This window comes from Crocodylus siamensis, chromosome 11 (genome assembly GCF_052110815.1).
Source record: "Crocodylus siamensis isolate JL-2025a chromosome 11, ASM5211081v1, whole genome shotgun sequence".
NCBI classification, from domain to species: domain Eukaryota; kingdom Metazoa; phylum Chordata; order Crocodylia; family Crocodylidae; genus Crocodylus; species Crocodylus siamensis.
In genome coordinates, this window is record NC_143405.1 from 21,364,438 (window position 1) to 21,389,127 (window position 24,690).

Sequence of the window (24,690 nt, forward strand, 5' to 3'; positions counted from 1 at the left end):
CTCTCCCTCTTCTCTCTGGATGTCTCCATCCAGTCAGGAGAACAGAGCTCCGAAAATGCTAAGGGTCTCCACAGATCGTTTTTCACTGATCTCAGCTCCAAGTCGTCTCCACTCTATACTACTCTATATCCATACAAGAGCCTTAGCCAGGAATGCATCCTGACCAGTGCCTCCTTTGACCCTCAATGCAGATTAGGGTCTGCAGGCTGACCCAGCCCAGTCTATAGGCTGCGTCCCCAGCATTCCCTGGGTTTCAGTGACAAGCTAAAGAATATGCTATGATATAAAACCTGATCTAGTGACGCATGCCACTGTGAAAGCTTTCATGTCAGCACCTGGGAACCTCTGGCAGTAAGAGAGCAGTACATAAGCTCCACTCAGCAACAGCCTCTATGAATCTGCATCTACCTCTACATTCTCCCCGCCCCACTACACCCCAGCACTGAATGGGCACACTTCCAGCACCAAACTGTGTCTGCAACACTGCATTAGTGTATCTGAGAATCACCAGCACTGAAATACCCTAATACTGTGTGTGTGTGTGTGTGTGTGTGTGTGTGTGTGTGTGTGAAAATCTGCCCTAGCTCTGAAGTATATCTACAGATCCTATGCATAACCCCCAGTGCTGGGAAACCATTGCAATAGCCCTAAATACCCTCCCCCCTTTTATATGTACATACAGCATTCTGCCTATAAACCTTCTGCAACAGGAAAACCACATCTTGGACCAGCTCCCACACAGACAAGCGCTGTCTCTTCTATACCACAGCACCCTATCCAGGCATCGACAGCATAACCAGGGAAAGACTATGTTCCCCTCAATTACCCCTAAGAATAATATGCAGCAGATCCCTGCCCATCCCGCCCTGCTCCCCCCAAAAAACCACGTGAAAGCCTTCAAGGAGGCTGTAAAGATGATGCAAAGTGTCATTCTCATTCTCTAGCCTGGGACCTGCTCTGGCTCTAAAGAAGGCAGGAAAAAAGATGGGAATGGGAAAGCAGAGCAGAGAGCTGCCAGAACAAGACTCAAACCCTCCTCATAGGAGAGAGTCTTGAGTGGTAAGGGGACAGTTTAGTTTAATTGTGTTTGAGGTCATGGAAGTGAAGATTGGCAGACTGAGAGACAAACCCTCTATTCCCCCGTCGGTGGGACACAGGAGGTGGCAAGGCAAGCTTCTCTTTGCTGCCTCCGCCAGCATGCTTTACCCTTGCCCAGAGGGACATCTTCTAACACAGAAAGAGGAGCTGGGTCTCCACGACTCTTTCAGTCCAAGTCAAGTGGCAGCAAGTTAAGGCCCCTAGTGAGAATGCTATCACTGGTATAGGCTTGTGTATACTGAAAGCCCTCAATGAATTTCGCATAGACCCCAAGCAGCTCCTAACAAGAGTAATGTCTCTAGCTCCAATCAGCAGGGAAAGCCAGGTCTTCTACAAGGTAGAATAATTTGAGAGCACAGAAAGTTTGAAGCACAGGGATAGTCCAGCTAAATGTGAAAAAGGACAGGAACCAACACTTCCAGAGACAGCCCTGTGACCCCTACCCCCAAACCCACACAACTCAGAGCAAAAGCATTCACTTTATTACAGATCCCGAACGCTCTGATGTCAGCTTCAGAACGCCAATTTTACATTGTACCTTTCATTTTTATGGAACAAAACCATTGTTTGCTCTTTGGTGCCAGTAAATATGTGTCTGTGTGACAGAGAAATAGGCTGCCTGGAGGAGAGGAAGGGGCTGGGTGTGGGGGTGGAGAGAGGACCTGGGCTGTCCACGCACACACATCCACTGGCTTGCGCAGAGCTCATCGTACATTTACAGACACACAAACTGCAAGTACATTTCACTGCTCATCAAACAGACTGCACCTCCGCCCCCCAGCTCTCTGTTGTAATACATATGCTGGTGAATGGCTACTGCAGCACAGCTCCCAGCAACAATTCCCCTTGGTATAACCGTCCTTCTCTCTACCACTCAAAGTGCCCATCTGCAGAGAGCAGGGAGCAGGTCTCAATAAGAATCAGTGACTGAAATCTCTTGGTTGGAGAGAAAGAAAACAGGACAGGCAATCAGTTCTCTGTGATTACAATCCCTACTAAAGGCAAGGAAGCTGGAAGGACTCTGCTTTATTCTTCTCCCCTCTCCTTCTCCAAGGCAATAGGCTCCTTGGTCCACTTGGTCTTCATGCTCTCCTGGTCCTCTGTGTAGCTCATTTCAGAAGGTAGCGCTGCTGAGCTATTGCCATCCCCACTGACTTCCAGGTCCAGCTCCTCAAAGGAGGAGCCGCTGGCCCCTGACTCACTGTAGCTGTGCTCGCTGCGATTGTCTGTCTCATCCCGGCCATGGCCAGCTGTGAATGGTGATAGGATGGAGGTGGCCACGGAGGTCTCTCGGCTGTCAGTTGTGGCCTCCAGACTGATGGAGCTCGTCTCACTCAGGGTGTCAGCCCCTTGGAAAAGGAGAGAAGAGGAAGAGGTTAACACAGAGGAGAGGGCAATCCAGAGGAGGGCAGAGGAGGCTGTTCCTACAGCTCCAGCCTTGGAGAGATCAGTCCCATTGTTATTCCATTAGCCCCCATGAAGGGGCTTCTGCCAAGAGGAGAACCCTGTCAAAGAGATATTTGCAAAAGAGATCAAGTCCAAACCAACTGTACAAATCCTCTCATCTTTCCCAGCAAGAGAGCTCACCTGGGAAGGCTGGGGGAGATCATGGGGAAAGTGCCATCCTGCCAAGGAGGCAGTGTCTCAGCTGCAGAAAATGCCAAGGAGCATATGGCACAGGCATGCATTATCACCCCAGCCCATCTGGCTCTGTCCCAAACACCTGGAGACTAGGGCGCTTTTGGTTGGTATGTGCTTCTCAGCAGGCATCTGTTTGCATTCTGGTGTTTCTAAGATACCAAGTCCAGATTAGGGCATTAGGATGACCAAGCAAAGGCCAAAGGCTCCAGCTCAGCTGAAGTTACCCTGTAAAGTTTCATATATGCCATCATAAAGCACCAAAATAGATTGTGGGGCACAGTAATAATCGGGTACAAAGTACTATGTCATTGCAGGAGTTTGGGTTCATAGAGTAATGCTAGGTTGTTAGGACAGCTACTGGACACATGCTGGACAAGATACATTTCACCCTTTTAGCTCTCAGGAAGAGACCAGCTTCCTTCTATGACACTTTGCTTTAATTTCTTTTCTCCTCTAGCTCCAGTGTCCCCTTTCCTCCTGCAAATTGATCCCCCCTCCCTTCCAACTGCCTAATCTTTCCAAGACACCAAGATCTCCACTCCACTCCTCCTACCTCTCCTTCTGCTAGCAGACAGCCTTCTGCTCTTCATACTTCTGATTGCCCCACCAGTCACCCCCTGAGGCTGAGTTGCCCTGGGTTCCAGGCTAGCATATACCTGCTAGGAGAAGGGCAGGCTGCTGGAAGTTGCCTCCCCCGACTTGCTCCTTATGTGAAGCAAAAGGCAGTAGGAGTGAGGGGCACTAATGGAGGAGGGCTGGCTGAGGAAGAGCCTGGGGCAGCATGATGAAAGACAGGCTCAACCAGTGAGCTGACCAAGCTGCAACATCCTCTTGGACACAGACCCCCCTCATCCCTTGCACCACACCTCAAGAAACTGACAGCCCTGAACAAGAAAACACCACAGGCCTAGCCAGTTTTCTAAGGGTTTAACCAGAAGACATAGCAGGGCAAGTAGCAGGGAGTGGGCACTGCCAGGAGAGCCCGAATTGCACTTCTTTGAATGGCTTCAACATGCAGTCATACAGCCCTTTACTTTTCAATGCACTCTCCTGTGAGCTGCACCCAAACCTGCCTCCTAGCACTTTGTATTTGCCCTGCTTGTGCTTTTCCAAATGCTTTAAGGCACCAGCACTTTCTGCAGAGAGGAGATAAATACCTGTGTGAGCCTGCAGCGTCCTGCCATGGGATGGCAGGGGCAGTGAAACAGCTTCACTGGGGAGTGACACCACTGAGCACTGACAAGGAGCTCTATACTGGACATGCAGTGGTAGAAATTTGGAATTGCTTGTGTCCTAGAAGTGAATGAAATCCATCACACTTCATGGCCGGGTGACAGCCAGTGGGAACAGTGGGGACACTGCCTGTGTCTGCCAAACGTGCTATTCTACAACAGCTCCTGTGGAATAGCTCCCAAGTGCACACTCCATTCTGTAATAAACAGGACTTTATCCCAGTATTCACACAAGGGAGTTATTCCCTAATAGCTAAATGCTACCAGAGGAGTTACAGAGGACTAGTTATTCATGAGCTGCTATACCCGTCAAAAGTCCCCTGGGTAGCCACGGCCTCTGGCTATTAGCAAGCAGGCACTGTCAGCATCACAAGAACGCTGCTACTGATAGCACTAATTGGTCGTCAGCCACAGCACTTCTCTCCCATCACCTATGCCCGACCCCTGCAGCACAGACACACCAAGCTCCGGGCTGTATAAACCCCCCCTGCTCTGAAGGACTTGATTCTCAAAGGAAAGTACCTTCCTCCAGCCTTCAGCTGGCTGGCATGTGTCAGAGTTGCTCCTCTCTAAGTCAGGACTTTCCTGTCTCAGGAGAGTTAAAGCAAGTGGTTGTGGCTGGTGTCTGAGACTGAGATCATAAAGAACAGGCGCTTCTATCAAAGGAGCTCTTTGTGCCTTAGAAAAGCCTCATGTTGCCCCTGGGGGAAACTGAGGCACCGAGTGGCAAGGGACTTGTTCCAGCTTACAGTGAGTCAGGAGCAATACCAGTGCTGGAGCCCAGGTTCCTCACAAGGCTCAGCTACTCCTGCAAGAAGGTCTGCTCTTGACATTGTGCCTCAGTAATGAGCTAACAAGCTTGTTGCAGGTGCATGGGTTGTGATAGAGATCAGCATGGCAGTGATCACATGAATATACCCCAGATGCTTGGAACTGAACACAGGGCTAAGGCCTGCCAGCCCTCAGGGGAGCAGTGTGTGGTATAGTGGGCTTGAGTATGTGTGAGACATTGCTCACTCATGGATGGAATGATACTGATTCGCCTGCCAGGGTAAACTAGGATGCTGCTTTCTGTCCTGTCCCTTGGGCCACATGTGGGCTGGCACCTGTGGCAGCTGGATGGTCACCAACCTACCTCCCCAGGGTCTGGCTGCTCCACAAGTCCCTGGCATTTTAGGTTTGTATTTCAAAGGCTCTGTACTTTGCCCCTTGGGTTATGTACCTCAGACATGGATCTGGACAGGTTTTCCAGGTGAGCTAAACAAGCTGGATGTGCAGTGGGCCACTGAATTCTGCTTCTTTGGAAATGTGCGTTAAATGTCTCAGTGAAGTGAAGCTGGTGATTTCACTAAATCCAAGCAGCGTTTTTTCTGTATCACTCAACTGTCACAACATATATCCTGGGCTCCCTGCACAGCCCTGCCAACAGCCCCAGTCCTGGCTTGCAGTGCACCCCATCCAGAAAACAGGGCAGGACAAGCCTACAGGGGGAGTTCCTGAGCTCTGCTCCTCTACGGCCCCTAGTTCACTCTCCCAGAGAAGGCTCTTTAGAATCAGAAAGCTAGTAGCTGCCCTGGAGACTTGAGCACTTTCAAACAAGGCTCCATTTGTTCCCAGGACGCATTTCAGCATTAGGTCCAGCTCCCTGCACTTCCACTAAAGCTGCCCCCTCCCCCTGCCCATGCAGCTCAGACATGGGGAGACAATGACATTTGTCTCTTGGTAGCTCGATGTGCCTAATGCTTTCCTCACCTAGGGGCATAAGCATGGTCCAAAGAAGACAATAAAGGCTTTGTGGTCCAGCTGCCCTCTCCTTTTGCTCCAGTTCTCTAAGTGCAAGCCCTTCAGCCACTGTGCTGCTGTCTGAGGTGAGCCCTATGTGTGTGTGTCCACGAGGTACTGCAGTGGACAGGAGCACAAGAGGCCAGCCATGAGAACACCGGGGTGCCCTTCTGCCCCTAGAGGATCAGTGTACCTTGCCGTACAAGAGGGGTGAAAAGGAGAGGTAGCAAGAAGGAATTCAACTGCATGCACACCCCCCACCCCCCATAACTAGTACCCTGAGATAAAGCCTCAACTCAGCAGTGCAGATATCCCTGGGGACAGTGTTGGAGGACAGCATGGTGACATGCTCTATAACACAGTGATGTCTTGAGGTCCAAAGCCAACAACTGGCATCTTACTAATATTACACAGGCAAAAGCAATGTAATAGTCCATCAGGAAGGCTGCACTCAAAGAGTTGGGAATACAAAAGTAACATTCAGCCCCTTTGTGCTTGTGCATTATGATACAGTCTTGCATTACATGATCACATACTATTTTGAACAAAGGACCCTGCCTCATTCAGTACCGAGATGGACAGCACTCTGGGAATGAATCCAGGGCTGTGCAACAAGCAGTTTATTGAAGTTAGATCCATGTAGTAAATGAGACAATGACATGCAAGAAGAAAAAGGATGGTCTTGAAATGAAAGACACCACCTCAGTGTTCTTCATTTTCTGAGTACCCAACTGGAGGTACCTGGGCCTTGTCTATCACATGTACTGAGTAATATATATATATGGGGGGGCGGTGCATGTGTGTGTGTGTGTAACATCTGTGTGGGAACACTAAGTGCTTCAGCTGGGTGGTGAAGTGGTACCTTTGGAACTAAAAGCCACAGCAAATAGCTGCATAGCTTGTTCTTCACTTACCAACCCGCTGTGAACAAAGTGAGTTGCAAACCATGAGAATATGAAAGAGCCAGGATCTACTGGAGTGGATATACGCATCCATCTTGCATGGATGTAACAATGCCTACTCTGTTATCTCCTGCATATCGTAGCCACAAAGCATCCTATAGCGCACAGAGGATCCTGAGTACACATGATATGCATCAGGGCAAGACGGGAACATCACCAAAGCTGGGGACCCCTTCTTTGGCAGGAATTAGTTATATCCAGATGTTCCTAGGAAGTGGGTCATACCCCATACTACACAGGCCAAAAAAACCCAGTGATCCTTCCAGTCTGACTTGAGGGAAAGACCTGTCTGAGGAAGGCCAATGTTCCCTCCTGACCCCAAATCTGGTGAAGGACTTCACCTGGAATGTGCAGCGAGACTCATTGGCCAGGCGCCTGAAAGGTTTCTCAGCACCACTTAGGGTATGTCTCAGGGCCTGTCTTAAGGAGGGGATCACTTAGTCTGCAAAATCAAACCCAGGAGGTCTCAAATTTGGTGACCCATCACTGAGACATGCAAAATGTCAGCCCCCTTCTCCCTCTGTGCCTCAGCTCCTCTGCCGTAACTTAGGGATGATGAGAATGTTTTCCTACAGCGCACAGGAGTTATGAAATTAAATTAATCAGCTGTGATGTGCTCAGACATTAGCATACCACAGAGAAGCCCATGAGAAAATAAATAATCCCCTACTGAGTGTGAAAAGTGCAAGAAATATGGTAGGTCACCTGAGGATATGAAGAAAAACTGAACAGCTGTTTCATTTCTTGAGGGTCTCCATCCTATGCACTGAATAAGACAATGATTATGTAGGAAATAATAGTATGGAGTCATGTGATGGAGGACGGTATCATGTGCACAAAGAGCAGAGTTAAGGGTAAAGAGGAAATACTAATTCTGGCATTTCCTAGAGTGCTTGATTTTGCCAGCTGGTGTTTTTCAGCATTGTTCTGTTGAATATAGATTCCTTCTTTTTAAAACCTCACAAATTATGGTATGTCTTAGTATTTATGTTAGTTCAAGAGTATCTCAGGTAAGCAAGCAGCTCAGCATATATGAGAGCAAGTATGGTACTGACAAACCAGAGGCTGGGTGAACTTAACAATTCCAGCTCCACCATACGTGTTTGTCCAGTCTGCTGCTCTCTAGTGTCCTCTTCATGTCAACATCCACAGCTCAATCCATTCCCAAACTCTTCTCTGAAGCCGACCGAGTCTGCCTGGCCCATCCTGCTGTAGTAACCCAGCCTTTTTACCAACAAATCCTCCCACGTATCTCTAGCTGATGGGCAGCTGGAAGCATGAGGACCCTGGCACCAGCCAGGAACAGGAAGAGTCACAGGTCTTTTAAGAATCTCCTCAGCCTTGACCCCTTCAGTGAGACATGTCAATAGTCATAAAACCTGGGATGTGCTCTCTGCATTTAGTAAGCATTTGTCAATGCAGAATTGATTAAAAACACTGGACTCTGGAAGATTGTTGCTTAGTACAAGGCTGTAGAAGGAGCTCTGAGAAACTCAATCCTACTTAAGTTGAACATATCTCATGAAAGAGCCTCTCCCATACCTGATTTCAGCTCTAGGCCCCATAGCTTCCCTGTCTCAAGGGCATCTGGCCCTTGAAAGCAGTTTCATAAGCCTGAGCAGTGCTGCATTTCAGTCAAAATGAAGGCACCCCAAATCACCCATTGCTTGAAAATCTTGGTTCTGACTTTTTAGCTTTAAAGACTTGAAACATCTCCAATAATGGCATGAAGTGCAGTAGGCAGGACCATCTCTCAAATCTAGGGGTTAGCTCACCAAGGAAGGTTAGTGGACTCCAACCAGTGTCCACACCAAACTAACTCTGCACTTTTGGTGTCCTGAGCTCAGGAGAAGTTGAGGACCGGATGGCTGCACAGCAGGATGGAGGGGTGCTGGCAGGGCTGTGTGGGGAGCCCTGGGCTGGAATGGCAGAGGGCTTCAGGTCAGGATTGAGAGGCACTGGCAGGGCTGTGGCAAGCCCAGAGCCAGGGAGCCATATGGCATGACTGAGGTGCAGGGGGAAGCTTGCTTAGTGCCTCCTATTCCTTTGCCTGTCCACAGGCAGAGCTGTTAGCATCTCCCAGCAGCGAACAACACTGACAATGCACTTCTGTCATGTGCAGCCTGCAATGTTCTCTCCAAATGAAATTCCACAGGTATTTGCTGCCCAAGTAGGCAAAGGCCTGCTTGGAAACTACAGAGAAGCAAGGAGAGGAAGGGAATGATTAGAAAGGCAAACTACTAAGCAGAAGCAGCACATGCCTCCACTGGGAGACAGCTGCAAGCCCAGGCACAGCATCCCTTTCCCTGGGGCCAGGGGTGTTTTACAAGCCTACGAAGTACAAAAATATTTAGGGACACGACCCTTGAAGACCTGGACTCCAGTGAGATGTATGTCATGGATGACCCGCAGCAGGAAGACATGTGTCCTGGGAGGGGCTGAGACCTGGAGCAGGGAGGATGGGGGGAGACAAATCTGAACAGACAGATAATTTTGAAGACCTGTCTGAGGAAGGCCAATGTTGCAATCAAACCCCTCATCACCACAAGGCCACCTGGGTCACAGTGCAGACAGCGGCTGCTAATGGGCCCACTGCTCCAGTTTCTTTAATAAGTATTCGGAAACCTCCCCCCGTTCTGATTCTGTAATGCAAACCCCATGTGCAGATGGTTCTCTCTGTCCTCCTAGGTCACCCTCTCCACAATCAGAGGACACATCCCAGTCCACTGATCACTGGCTGACCTCTCAGCACACATACAGACCCTTCTCCATGATCCTTTTACTGTACATGCCCCAGAGCACCACTTGGATGCTGCCTGCCTCTAGCCTCCTCAGGTCTCCGTCTCTATGATCTGTGTCCCCACACCCAGGCCTTGGGCAGCCCGCTTTTCCCTGCCCACTCTGAGAGATCAGATCATAGTCTCCCCATCCTCAGCTCCAGTGCCTGGATCATTGTCTCATTAGTTTGGACAACAACACAATTAAAAAGCTGAGAAAGAGACAAGTGTGTCAGATAAAAACAGCAGCTTAGAGCCGTCGCCAGGGCAACTGGCGGGATGACAAAACCTGCCTGGAAAACATTAATCATTGTCAATTATGACATCACTAAGTTATGACAACAGCAACAAACATGAGTGTATTGTTTCTGGGGAAGAAGCAGATTGCCTGTGTCACTAACACAGCCCTTTGCTGATTTCTTTGTCTTCTCAGAGGATAACCTGCCTCTTCACTCTGAGGAAACAGCTTCAAGACTCCCCCCAACAATCACTGATGCCTTGTTGTTTAAAAAAAAGCCAGAAACCCAGATCTGATTCTCTTAGGGGATGTAGAGCTTATAGCACTTCTCAGCTCTACCCCGAACTCAGCATCTGACCACAGGCATGTCATGTCACCACCTGCACAGTGAGGATGATGATGGTTTCACCGGTGACTGAAAGGCTGAATTTATGACCTGGTTTAAGAACTCTGAGGTCCTTGCACGAAGGGCAAAGGGCAACCAGACCATGCTGAGCATTAGGGCTGTGCAAAATGGCACCACTCCGTTTAGACGTGCGTTTCGATGGAACAGCATTTCGTTTCAAATTTAATTTCAATTCAAAACTGCTATTCCGTTGTTTTGCTGTTTCACCCACTGGTGTTCTGTGGGTTATAATGGGGAAGCTCGAAACAGGTTATAACTTTGACATTTATTGCCTGATTTGGATGAAACCTGCAGAAATGATAGCCCCTTCTGAGGGCATGAAGCCTGCCAAGTATCAAGGAGATAGGCACAGGGGTTTCAGGGCAACTGCACCTCAAAGTCTTGAAAGAAAAAAACTCATGTCCCATGTATGTGTTACGCCACAGCAGGATCAAAACTTCAGGCCTGCTAGGCCCGCTGAGGCCACGAAGCCTGCCAGCTGTCAAAGAGATAGGTGCAGGGCTGCCGGGTTCTGGGGCCCTGCACCTCTGGCTGCTGACAGGCGAAACTCGTGCCATGGGTGAGTGCCATGGGTGGGTGACACTGTGTGCGTGTGTTAAGATGCGCCCTCACACAACTGACAACAAGGCAGAAAGCAGGGCAGGTCAAAGTGCTGCCTTTTTTGCAGTTTTTCCATCCCGCCCCCAGAGCGCTGGGATTGGAAGGGGCCTCAGGAAAGGGTGACAGTCACTGGCCAGCTACACAGTCAATAATGAGAGCACCCCCCCTTCCCCCTCGACTTCCCCCTCCCTCTCCTTACTTTAGTGGCTGTTTCCCTGCAGGAAAGCCCAGCTTGAGCTTTGAAACTCAAAACGTTAAAAAATTTTTAAAACGTTTCGACTTGCCTTGTTTTGTTTCGAGGCTGTTTTGAAGCTCTCTGTTTTGCTTCGATTTTGTTGTTTCGAGCTCGAAACATGTCAAAACAGCGTCAAAATGAAACTGCCGGCGAAATTTCGCACAGCCCTACTGAGCGTACTCACAAGTGTTTCTTCACTGGCAGGTTCTGGGGGGCAGACCCACTGAGTCTAATTCTTTCTGCATTTGCACTGGTTTTACTCCAGAGAAAATCCACTGACTTTAGTGGAGTCATTCGTGACTTCCCTAGCAGTCAGCAAGAGGCAAAATCAGGCCTACTTCATTTCTGTGTCAAGAGCCAAGCATTTTTATGACGTGTACACAAATTCAGTTGGTTAGGGTGGTAATGAGCACTAGCAGATGTTAATATCCTGACCTGCTCCATCCTCTTCTCCGCATACACCAAAGAACAGCCAAAGCGGCATACATGAAGCTCAGTGTATAGTGGTCAAGCAAGGAGGAAGGGAGCCGAATGGAAAGCTTTCCCTTTTATGGAACACTAACCTCCCCCTCCAGAAATGCCACCATTAGGACTGCTTGATGTGCACATGGCCTCCCACAAGACTCAGAGCATTTTACAGCATTACCATGTAGATCCATAAAAGCATCACTTCACATCACCCACCTCCAGGCTGGGGGTGGCAGCTGCTTTGCACCACCCAGTAAAGCTACACTGCCATTTAGGGATAGATAGAAGTATCTAATGCAATTGGGAACAGGGTGTATAAATGGAAGGAGAATGTGAAATTCGGCAAGGACACTTATCATAATTTATCTGGAAAATCAGCACAACACAGCACAGCACCTCCTAGTAACATAAGAGGGTACTGGCTCAGATGTCATTCAAAGGGGAAAGTGTCCCTACTGAAACATCAACTCCAATGAATGCAGCAACTCTACTGTCCTTAGAAGTCTCCAATTCAAGAGTAAACTAAACCTGTCCCTTAAGTGACAGCTGAGGAGATGAGAGACAAGGTGTCTTGGCTGCTATAATATTAGCAATCAGTAAAAGAAGTGGAAGAGGGCTATAAGGAAGGAAAATCAGTCAGAAGTGAGGAAGACCTCACTGTGTGGGGATGGCTGGAGGAGAAGCTTCTTTTTCTAACTACTGTCCAAGAAAGGGCAAAGCTCGATAATCATTCTTCATAACAAGGCCAGAGGTATTGTTTTGCTGTGTCTGGAAGCTTGAGAGGACAGAGGCAGGCCCTCTCCATCCTTCTGAAATCAAGGTTGCCCAGGAGAAATGAGCAGTTCCCTGATTTTATTAGTACCAGCAACTGCTTTGCAATAAAAAAAAACCCACACTAGTAACTAAAGTTCAGAAGATTGTTTTTTTCTTCCCACCAACTGAATGGCAGGAGTTGGGCCTCTAATGGAGGAAGGTGGGGCAATAGAACGCTTTTTCAAAAACTCCATTAAGTTGTCATGGACCCTCGCTATTTTCCTATTGCCATCTCTGCTGTTTACTAAGGAAACGAAATAATAATGGCAGTTGTTTCCTTTCTGATCAGCCTCATTCCATGGGGCTGATAGTGACAGCAGCAATTCTGCTAGGACTGAGCTATGGGCTCAAGAAAAGGCTTTTTGAAGCCATTCTGGTTCAGTCCCATCCATAATTCCTGCTGGGAACCAGGGGAACATGCACTCAGATGCAGGGCACACATCTTAGTCCGTGTTCTTCAGTCCTTGGCTAAGAATGCTGCATGGCATGACTGAAGACAGACTTGGCCCTTCTCTTCCTGGGCATTTATCTGCCCAGCACATCTAGTGGAAATGAGTTATAGTAGGTTTCAGAGAAATCTTCCTTTCTATGCATAAATCATCTTCTTTCCTCACTTTCCAGTGTCCTCTTCCACCTCCCCAGAGCAAAAAAGAGTAAGTAGGAGCACAGCAACGTTCTCCCCCACAGATGTCTGTTCTTCATCAGTCAATCCTGGGCTGAGCTGGCCAGTGTCTGTAAAATACTCAGATCCCAGAATGAAAAGTGCCTGATAAGCATTCATTCATTCAAGTGATTAAAAAACAGCAGAAAATTATGATGTGTTTCCTAACAGATCAAGGAGTCCTGACATAGAAACTACATTTCCAATAAGTTAAAAATATGTTTTTTAACAGGAAAAAGTCTCACAACTTCTGCTCAGTTTGGATACTCACTGGAGGAATATCACATGTGTGAGCAGGGAGCAAAGCAGGCAGAGCCAGAGAATAGGGAAAGCTGAAGGACCCTCTGTTGCATCAAGGACTCACGGCAGTGCAGCAAGGCAGCTAATACCTCTAGACCATCTGAGAGGTTCCCTACTTTTGTCAGGCTGGGCATGCAAAGGAGCGTGGGAGTCAGGAAAAGGATCTGCAATAAGAACAGGTTGGGGAGAGAGACAGCCTGGTCCTGGGGTCTCAGCCCTTGTGATAGAATTAAACTAATTCCCTAAGTGGCTTGGCTGGTTGGTTCTTAATATAGCTGCCAAGTGAAGCCCCATGGCACTGTTCTCAAAAGGTTCAGCTTCTCTCTTTGAAAAACGGAATGATGAACTAAAGGAAACAAAGAGATGCTCCCCTATGAGATGATCATCCTCTGGTTCAGTAGCTGCTTCCCCTGATGCTGGAGGGAGCTGTACCTGTGAGGTGGGGATAAGGAAAGATGATTAAGTCCCATCCAGCATTCAAACAGTTTATCTTAAGGGAGCCCTTGGGATAACTGACAATACTTTGGGAAAACCTAAGATGGCCCCAGGAAGTCCATCCTCCAGGTTTTACACAGCGCTCTATGGACATCTGTGCAGTGCACACAGGCTCAATGAAGTGCACTAAGCTGCAGCACCATGACTTTAAGGAGGTTCTGGATCAGAAGATGCAACATTCGCAAAAGTCTTGGAATCACTGAACAAGATGGTCCTTCCTTAGTGGTTGGTTCTCAACCCCCAATCCTATAGTACTGGTGTTCTGTGGGCTGCAACCAGGTGGCACATAGGTTGGTTTAAGTACAGGATGGGAATAAGAATCCACTCTAACTACAGGGATTCACATAACATCTGACAAAGTAGGTCGTTACTTACGAGAACTCATGCCTCTCTGAACCAGCAAGTCTCTAAGGTGATACCCTGCTCTACTTTCTACAAGGATTAAAATGACTAAGATGACACGGCAAGAATTTGGGGGGTTTAGGTCTTTGTACTGCTGCCCTACAGGGCCCAGTGTGGTTAAGTGCCTGATCCTGGGCTCCGATAACCCATGCCTGAGAGGCCTTATGGAATCTTTGTTGGGAGAAACTGCCTATATGAGACTTGTCCATCAGCTTTTTTCATCGAGACGGTATAGGCAATGTGGCCTTGTTCACTGTAAAAGGGAAGTACAATGAAAGGGCAAAAGGCAAGAAAGGGAAAGGCACATGTCCTGGTTCTCTAAAGCCAGCAATACTGGGGGACTAGTCTTGTAGTGTGCAGCAGACCAGCAGACACTGCAGGCCCAGCAGAGAAACGTGGCCTCCACTCACTTCACTAAGCTGGGCTCAGGGTCACTTGGCAGGTGAATAGCAAGTTTCCAAAGGAGAAGCTTTCAGTCTAGACTCCTCAGAAACAGTAACTTAGGAAGGCTGTGGAAAGGATGCTCTAGTTAACCTGGAGAATTAGTGTAGCTGCACTGGAGTCACATCCCCAAACCCTTCCAAGACACTTCTATTATGACTGCAGCCTCCCCATCCATTCTAGCCTTTGGTCTGTCCTGGTCTAACAGTGCCAGTCATGCCAAACAATGTAATGGCTTTGTGATTCAGACAGATTTCCATTCAAGACTCCCAAGTCATGGCACTTGTAAGCCTCGGCAGATGGGAAGCAGAGATTAGGAGCAGGAATAGGAGTTTACTTTGAAGAGCTGCCGTGTGTTGTCATGAACTAAAGAAAGAAAAAGAAGGGAGAGGAAAAAAAATGAGAACCTTGAAAGTTAAAAGCATTAATAAACTTTACGTGTGGTTTCAGGCTCCAGTGCTCTGATCCTGCACTCTTAGAACTGCATTGTTCCAAACCCCCAGCAGCCTTGTCTCTTTGTTCCGCTTTGAGGGCGACAGTAAATAGATTCATGTTTCCTTTTAGCCAGGCACTTTTTTCACCACTCTGTCACTTTTAATCATGTTTGAACATCCTCAGTTGGCAAACCTGGCCATTCTAGCAGACTCACCTCTTCTGCGGATGCTCTGGATGCAGCCAGGATGTGCCCCCCGATGAAGGGGCATAGGGCAGCACAAAGGATGGAAGATGAGCAGGTGGAAAAGCAGAGTTGGATATGGGATCCCTTGGCAATAGTGAGATCACCATGAACCCTGGCACCTGCTGCCTGAACAGATCCTGCTGGTAGATGTATAGGACAGCATCCAGAAGGCTGTCAGGAGTAAATGTCACAGACCTCATAGATGGCAGTTGGGTGAAACAGAAAGACCAGCTTCTTTGGCAGACCAGATGTCTCATGGACATGGGCAAATCTCCCCATATTCCCCTGGCATCAAGCTTTTGGTGCCTGATACACTTTCTTGTCATAGAATCATAGAAAAATTAGGGTTGGAAAGGATCTAAGGAGGTCATCTATTCCAACCCCTTCCCCTTGTCAGGATATCTGATTTCAAGACACCCTGGAGTTTGCAATTAACACCCATGAATCACTGCAGGAACCCCAAGACTCCTGCCTGAATTGCACCAACCCTCTGTCAGTAGTTCCTCATAGTTCTCCTTGTTTAAAAAACCGGGCAGGGACTTGCTTCCATCTAACCTTCTCTCTACTCCTCTGCCTTTGTTCTCCCTGGGCCCCACACTTTGCCCTCCTTCTGTAAGGACAAGGGCGTTTGACTCTGCAGGCCCTGCCTTGCCTTTTCACTGTTCTTTGTCAGTTCCCACCTCACCCTTGAAGTGTTTATTTCCACTCACATCAATGCCAATGCCAGCATCAGTGCCTCCACTAGGATTTCATTTATCTCGGTAGAACTTCTGGAGCTCGGAGCAAAGAGTCCAGACTAAATCAAGCTGAGTACCACCAGAGTAGAGTCTTGTAACCTATGGCAGTCATTGATCAGCTAGGACTCCACACTGGACATAGCTAAATGTGAGATCCAAATAAGAGGCAGGTGTAGAGAAGGCTGGTGTGAGGATCCTGATTTCCCCGCATCTGCTCACTGAAGGCACCTGCACTGCTCTTTTCCTGTTAAGTAGGATTTCTCTTATTAGCTCCTATGTTTCTGCCAGGTAGATGCAGTCACCCTTTGGGGAGGGCAGTTGCTAAATTTAGCTCAAGCCAGCTCATCAGTGAGTCTCAATGTTCCTTCCTCTGTCTGACCTCCGGAAATGCCTTGCCTCATGCAGAAGGGAAGACATCAGGTCTCCAGACTACCACCCCCTCTAAGTGCAGAAAGGAGCTACTCAGACAGTGTACCAGCCCATGCACCTATGCCTTAACCCAGAAGTGTCAAACTTTCAGTCCATGGGCTGGATCCAGCATGGGGGACAGGGCTAAGGCACCCCTGCCCTAGCTCAAGGACTAAGTCTGCTGCTTAGTAAAAAAATCCATGCTCATCATCCATTCTTGACCACAAAGATGATGTCCCTCCAGGGACTACTGGAGTGCTCACTGTGTCCTGGAGACAGCTGTCATACTCCAACTGTCTAGAGCTGGCCAGGCAATAATGAAGACATCCAAAATCCGTGGCCACTCATGACAATGATGGCTGCATTATTTCTCAAAAGAAAGTTTAGATTTGGCAGAAGATGAAAGACTTCACTCAGTAAGGAATGCTCCCTGTGCTTGGATGAACAATTTTTTAAAAGCCATAATCTGAGATATCTCAGGGAAATTTGACACTGACACCAGCAGCAGCATAAACAACCTGCCTCTGGGTACTACCAGTGGCCTCCTGACAGGAGTGTTGAGTACCATACTCACCAATGAACTGCCTTCAAACAATAAATAAGTTTCCTTTCAGCTGCATAGGACTTCTGTAAGGAATCCACTTGAGATCACCTCAGTCAGATGTCAGGACACATGGAGGATGACTCATAACTGCTATATGTACAGGAGTTCAAAGTCAGAGGCAAGGTGGGGAAAGGGACACCCAAGAGTGTTGTCGCAGTCTAAATATGTCTTGTGCAAGGTACTTCGAATCTCTCCTCTTGTCTACGTCACCTTCATACATCTCTACCCCCAAAAGCCTGCTGATATAAAGGTGTGAATCCCTATGTATCTCACTCTCCGTGGCCCTCACCAGCTCCATTCCCAAGATGACACAGTTGCTGGATTCAGCATGGGCAGGGTGTGAAAGTCTTATCTACAACATGTAGCTGTTTCAGGCATTGAGAAAGCCACATGAATACCAGGATTCCTGCTATTTACTGTTTCCTCCAAGGACCCCAGAAGTTGTGTTACAACCAACAAATCAAAGTTGCCTTGCTGTCCCACCACAGTAGATGCATGAATCAGGAACGAGAAGATTTTCTTAATTAAAAAGAGAGACAGTTTCAGACATGCCAGGTGTAAAGACAACTCAAGTTAGTGATGGGGTCAGTTCTGACTAGGAAGTTATCTCCAGGCTGTGATAACAGGGAGCCGCAGAACCCTCCTGAGACTTGAATCATTATTATAACAAGATTATACTGTATTTATATTAGACCAGGACTGAAGTTGTAAGGCTCGGCTGTGGACCACTTCAAGGGTTTGATTTGGCCAATGAGAAAGATAAGACCAGTTGCAAAGTAAAGACCTGTGTTTGAATCCAAATTCTGCAGATTTATATCTTATACCTATATCTTCTTTCATCCAGATTTATTCTTAACCTCCTTAAGTTACATTTCCTCAAATATAGAGGAAATTCTCCAGTGGGCAGGGCTGACTGGCATTCATACTGAGATCATCAGAGCCGCAACAGTCCATCCATGTGTTGAGAGGAAAATCTTCTGTACTGGGAGTTGGCCCCTGATAAAAGAAACTGTGGCAGATCTTGGAAATGTGTTAAGAACTGCCTGAGGGCTTCACTCAAGGCCTCCAACACCAACTCCCATAACAGGATGCATCTCACAAGGGTCAGAGCAATATGGCACCAGTTAACTCATTCAGGTTGGCACTTTTTGAGAGCCGGATTATCCCAGATGTTGAGCTGAAGCAGTAGAGGAAAAAGTTTGCTTGATATGTCCTATTTGATGGTCTGAAAAAACTGTCCTCTTTGATGTTGACTGACATAGAAAATATTTTGCATAGTGCTAAGAGGCAGCCAACTCTAGGGTGCACCATGACAGCTGATCTGCATCAACTGTACAAGGGACATGAAAGGAAGTTCTCTAATTGAAATTACTGGGTGGATTTCAGGGGAGCAGAAGACAATAACTGCATTGCAATTTGGCTAAGAAAACAGAAACAACAGCCTTTCCTCATGCCACAAGTGGCATGTTTGTCTGTTTTTAACAAGCCTCAGAGGCTCACATGTCCTCCAGAAGAGGACATGGAGGATACATCGTCCAAGAATTCAGTACCCAGACAATGAGCTGAGGCATGAGTTCAGTACAGAGGGAAGCACTGTGTGCGGGATCGTCAGTGCTAGGCTGAGAACTCTCTTAAGAGTTGTAGCATATACTGCTTCAGCGTCCTGCATGACTACACTGGGGGATTTCCAGTGTTCTTTCTAACCCTTGGCCTAACCCTGCTTTTCCTCCACTGGTAGTAGTACTGGAGGGTGTGATAGTGTGGAATAGATATGTCAGAGCACACGATTTTTAACCAACATGACATTATGCTGGTCAAAAGGGCAATACTGTCTACACTTGTGCTTCATTTTTCCAACCACCCTTGGCTTGAATTCATGCCTTTAATGCCATAGCAAGATGCCTTAACCACTTTGCAAACAAACCTCTGCTGGGGTGAGCGACCTCCTGGAAATCAGCTGCACTATGCATCCTATTTGCACGGCACAGAATGAAGTGTGCTTGATAGGGAAGCACCTGCCAGAGCCTCCAAGGAAGGTGTAGGGCTCAACTAGGTCACAGCAGAAAGAAAATACTGGATGGTGGCCCTGCTCTTCAGGGAATGGGGGTAGGTCACTGGGCATGTCCAATATTTTGCTGTGGATGCTGTCACATTCTGACAGAGCCTCCACCTGAAAGTGCTTCATTGCGATTCCCTTCAAATGGCAAGGGACCTCAATTCAATTCCTGGCATACAAGCAGCCACAACACAGCAACCAATGCTGCAATGATGCTACATGACAATTTGAGCAGAAAATCCCAGGACAGCACAGTTCAGGGAGACTGAACTTCACTGTCACCTGCAAAGGTGGCCCCTTCACATCAGGGCTTAGGTGCATTCCTAAGGACAGCTCATGACGATGCTGTCCATATTGTACCTGCTTGGGAGATAAACAGAGAACCTCTCTCACTGGAGTTGTCAATCTGGCACCTTTCACTTACACAAAATCTCTCTCTCTCTCTTACACACACACACACTCATGCACATGAATTAAAGAGACAGCAAAACTGTCACCCCTAGGAGCAGACTTGTTGCTCATGGACAATTGCTGGAAATACATGAGAAAAGCAGCTAGTCAGGTCAAAATGATCTGCCACAAAGGAGACTAGAGACAGAAAGACAGAGAGATGATCCTGCAAGAAAGTGAACAAAGGGAAAAGGAAACATCTCCTCCTTTCTTTGGCCACTTGGTAGGACAGACAGGGTGGTTCAGTATAATTCATAACCATTTTAGCATTAGTTTTCCATGCAAAATCACCGGGAATGTAAGAGGTTCCATCTTTCATCTATCCCCCTTGCCTGCCTGGGGATACCTGCTCCCTCTTCAAGAGAAATTCAGAAAGAGGGACCATAATAGAGATCTTCCTATGATCCTGTCTCAGTGTTAGGGTGACAATATTTGGATTTTAGGGAGCACTGGATTTGCAACTGAATACAAGGCTGTAACCTGTGGCCTAGCAGAGCTGCTGACCACAAGGCAGAATAATATATTAAAAGTATATGTAAGATGCTTAGGCAAGCAGATTTTGCTTATGAATACTTATGTTAAGCCAGCTATTTGCTTATGTTAAGTAACCATTTTAACTGCGTCTTTAAAGTGAGTCTGTGTGAGTCTGCATGCTGTGAATGAGGTGAAGCTTTAGGAATAACACGAGACAGAAGAACAGACTGGAATGTGAAAAACAACATGTAATTGGTAACAAAATCCAAAATGAACATATGCGAAAAGGTGAATGATGATTAGTGAAGAAACCTCCAGGTTGTGGTCAAAGACCGCCCATTGACCGAAGAAGAAAAGTCAAGATCTTAGACATGCACTCTTAGCAAAAAGACATGTAAATGAATGAAATGCATAGGCAAATCCATGCTAATGAAGTAAACAGTAAACAGAGGCAGAGTTTGAGAGGGGAGGAGAAATGGGTGGAATCAAAGGAGGAGTGAAGGTAAAGTAAATGTTAATGAGTATAACCCAAAGCGTATAAATGTAGGAAAAATTATTGTTCACGGCTGCTCCCCTGGTTTCACAGGCTGTGTGTCTGCGAGGGAGCTGGCCTGAAGCTGTCTCCATTTTGAATAAAGCTGTTGTGAGCAATGTGTGCTGGTGTTTGCTCCCTGCTTGCTCTAGTGAGTAACAGAATCCATGAGGAATTGGATCATTGTCTCCCTAGTCATTGGGCGCCGCAGGGAGTCAGGGTCTAACACTCAGGTCAAACCAACTTACCTCTAACCTAAACGACACTATGGAAGTGCCACCTCTATGGGTTGTGACTACTTCAGTGTGACATCATAAAGCTCATGACAGCCACCCTGCCGCTCTGTACCTATGTTGCATGGCTGTTTCTCTTTTAAGAACAGATCGCTGGCTCTGAGAGAGGACATGACAACTGAAGGGGACAAGCAGCCTGAGGCTATGTCTGCACTTCAATCATCGATTGCAGCACACAAACATGCCTGTGGTAGCTTTAATCCTGCTAGCTCAGGGCTGATAGCAACAAAGTCTTGGTCGCAGGAAGATCTAGGCAAGCCTACCCAGGGCCCTGGGTATTTACTTAGGAGGTGGCTGTGCTACTAAGGCTTCACTGCTATTGTTATTACCTAACTGTGAGGATGACGCCACCTGAATGCAGAGTAGGAAAAGGGCTATAGGACAGGCAAGAGCCTGGGGAGGGCATACTGGAATTTCCAAAGGACTTGTGGACAAGCAAGGGTTAAAAAGTGAAGAAAAGCTTTTGTGGCCTCCTGCTGTGACGGAAGAGCCTAATCCATAATTCTTCCTTTCAGTGCGTTGGCCCTCCTTCCCCAGCCAGGCTCTGAGCTCTATCAAATATTCATCTCCTCTCTCTCTAAATAATAGATCAATGTAATAACAGGAGAGGCGCAGCTAATCACAGTGTTTCAAACCCCACACAAAAGCCACCAGGAGATGGGCAGGGGCAGGCAGAACAGCAGGGGTGCCAGTGCCTGGGCCTGCCAGGCTGAAATGGCAGAGCAAGCACGTGAAGCAGGCAGGGAACCTGTGTGTAACCCCCCAGCGGGATGTGCACTTGCAGCCTTCATTCAAGGAAGGTATATTGTGACCCAGTGACACAGGCACAGCAACAAGCTGATCCCTCTAGCAACAGGTGCTAACTGGACAGACACACAGACTTCTTCCAAGAGAGAAAGGGGAAATGTGGGGAAGGCCCACGGAGGCTGGGGGGGCACCATGAAGTAGCGTGCTAGCTTTTTACAGCTTGAGATGGGGTTCAAAGCCTGCCTTGGATTTATAAGAGATGAGATCTGACTCGCACTGGTTCAGATCTGTGGGCACAGCACAAGGCTCCTGGCCTTTAAGCTGAGAGATTTCTGCTTAAATGTAGTTGAAGTCTGATATACCAGGGAATGTTTCAGGTCAGGATTAAGGGCATCAGTAGAGCACGGTGAAGCCCCTAGGGCTGGAAGAGCAGGGAACATGCAGGTCAGGTCTGCACCCTGCAGAGGCTCCAGAAAGGAAAGGCAGGACTGGGAGGACTGGTGATGTTCCGTATCCGTTCCACCCATGATCCCTCCTTAAACATGGTTCTTCTGGAAATAAGGTCGCCAGAAAGCATTCTGGGAGGCCTTCTGCTACAGCCAGGTTGCTAATGGTACCAATTTATCTGTAACAAAGATAGCATCGGAGCTTGTTAGCAGAAGCCACCACCAAGAAAACATCTCCAGTCACTCCAAAAAACACGTTCTTCCTTCAACCCATGTTAATAGGCTACTTTTGTTTGATTTGACCTTCTGATCCTCCCTGTGCTGACAGGGTCAAGTCAGAGAGCACCCTGCTGAAAGCAAAGCTGGAATGAGGGCTCTTGGAGCCCATAGCTGATGCTAAAGCCCTAGAAAAGAATTAAGTGCAAAACAATGCTAATTGTGATTGACACCAGACCCGGGAGAGCCATCAGCCTCTTTCCAAATCCTCCTTCTGCTGACCTTGATGGCTGCAGAAAATGGAAAGGATTGGTGCTACATCATAGGTGCTGAGCATCCTAATTCCTCTAGGCATATTCACAGAAGTGGTCATATTCATTGCAGTGGGCAGAGATATTAGCTAAAGGAGATGCATTGAACCCAAGCCAGCAGGTACTGAACACCCTCCATTGGTACTGAAATCAGGTGCAGCTGAGGGCACTCAGCACCTCATCGGATTAAGTCGATAGAAAGGAAAGATGACAGACAGACTCGAGAGACAGATGTGATTTTTTTCAAGGTTGCAGGATCACTGCTCTACTTCAGAAAGCCAAAGCCTTATTGCACATCTACAGGTCGCTGGGTTCTGAATGACACCATCCATATCCGATGTCTGTGGGGAAATGGCAGAGCCTTCTGCTAGAAATTCGTAAATGAAATCACTAATGCAGACAGACTTGGGAATTTCTAATATAGCTCTTTGTAAAGAGCTAGGAGAACCCCAGACAAGAGGTGCTGTATTGGGGAAGAGAATTATTAAATATGATGGCTGCTTGGAAATCAAACCAGGTTTATAAAAGCCCCTACACATTTCCTTTGTGTGAAACTGCATTTTCCTGGCTTTTTTAAACCTCTAGGAGGAGGTCTGGGGGTGAGGGGGAAGGTAAAAATTGCATCACTTGCAGATTATTTTTGACACCCCAATCCCACCATTCTGTAAACTACATAGTTTAGGGTTGTAGCTTGATGAGAAGAGGGAGGAAGATGATAAGATAAGATCCAATCCTACAAAGCACTGAGCATCCTTATTTCCTATTTGCCTGCACGAGAGTGTAAGGTGCTTAGCAGCTTCCAGGGGCCAGGACCAAAGAGAAAATCACAGATTGCACACATCCCATTCAGCTGCCCCATATAAATATATTTTATAGGCACACATGCACAACACATAAATGCATTTCAAGGAAACAGTGAATAAGGCTACCTCCCCATCCCAGGATTTGGTTAGCATTGCAAAATATTAAGGGCTGGATCTGGGTGTAAATCATGGTACATCCACTGACTCCAGAGAAGCAACGGTGAATTATCCAGGCTGAGAATCTGGTGTAACAGATGTGGGGGCCATACCACTGCCAGATTTATCTGATATTAGTTTCTACACAGGTACCTTTATAACACTGGGAAGTCTGAAACAGCAATCGGATGGGTCAAGTGATGATCCAAAAACCCATGTAATTATGGAAAAACAAGTTTGCGGGTCAGAACTGGGCCACTGTGGCCTTCATATCAGGCCTGTACAGCCAGACAAGGGGGGCAGAAATCAATGGATAATGAATAAAAAACACAGTAAGCTTCTAGATCATTTAAGATCCTTTACCCACCAGCATGTGCATTGGAAGAAGCCATGACTCAGGATGAACCCGTTCTTTTGAACAGCAAACAAAAAGGACGGGGGGGGGAAGCAATTTAAGAAAGAAAAAAACCCCTTTCTACTCACCTCACAGTCAAGGCCTGACTTCAGCTTGGCTGTGAGCAGAATAGAAAGAGTGCCAGGGACAGCCTTATGTTCCACAAACCCTTATGTGCAATGTTTATGGGCAGTGGGCAGTTCTGTCGGGAAACTAGAGAATGGAGAGGTAGAAGGTACTTATTTTGTTTTTACTGATATTTCTTGTATAAGTTTGCAGTGCTTAAGGGCGCTGAACTGACAACCCTAGAGGCCTCTTGTCACACAACAAAAATATAATGATTACAGCAGTTCAAGGCCCCCTGACCCCACCCAACCCAAACCTATAATGAACCCATCAAGGAAGGGGTGTGCCTCCATAGATCATTTAGTTCCTGGATTCTCTACTGAGATTACTAACATAAGGGCCAGTTATTCTGGCACTGTTTTAATACCACTATCTACTCAGTCAAAGCTGGCCTAAGACCAAGAATTCATGTCACAAAGCCCATTGGCCAAAAGAGAGAAACAATTTTTGGTCACTAGGAAAGCTGGAAGCTGTAGGGGAAGAGTGGCAGAGGACAATCACTCTGGATAGACCCTGCATAAATAGCCTTCCATTTGCATCCACTCTGTGCCATTGTGAGACACAGGATACTGTGCAAGGTGTACCTGTGGTCTGATTCAGCATGGCATTTATTTTCTTATGTACTGCTTACCTGAACAGGATTTCAAGCAACAACATACAAGTGGAAGGCTTTCCCCACCACTAGCAGTCTTCCCTGAAGAGGCATT

General features: G+C 47.4%; 1 protein-coding gene across 2 annotated transcripts in view; it reads right to left on the reverse strand.

The window, feature by feature from the left end:
• Positions 1 to 1,558: 1,558 nt before the first annotated feature.
• TEX264 (testis expressed 264, ER-phagy receptor) overlaps positions 1,559 to 24,690 on the reverse strand; it is a 127,487-nt gene continuing 104,355 nt past the window's right edge. For both annotated transcript variants that reach the window (XM_090022477.1, XM_090022478.1), the window contains exon 6: positions 1,559 to 2,447. In XM_090022477.1, coding sequence (XP_089878603.1) covers positions 2,125 to 2,447 — 323 coding nt within the window. In that variant the 3' untranslated portion in view covers positions 1,559 to 2,124. The remainder of the gene's footprint in view (positions 2,448 to 24,690) is intronic.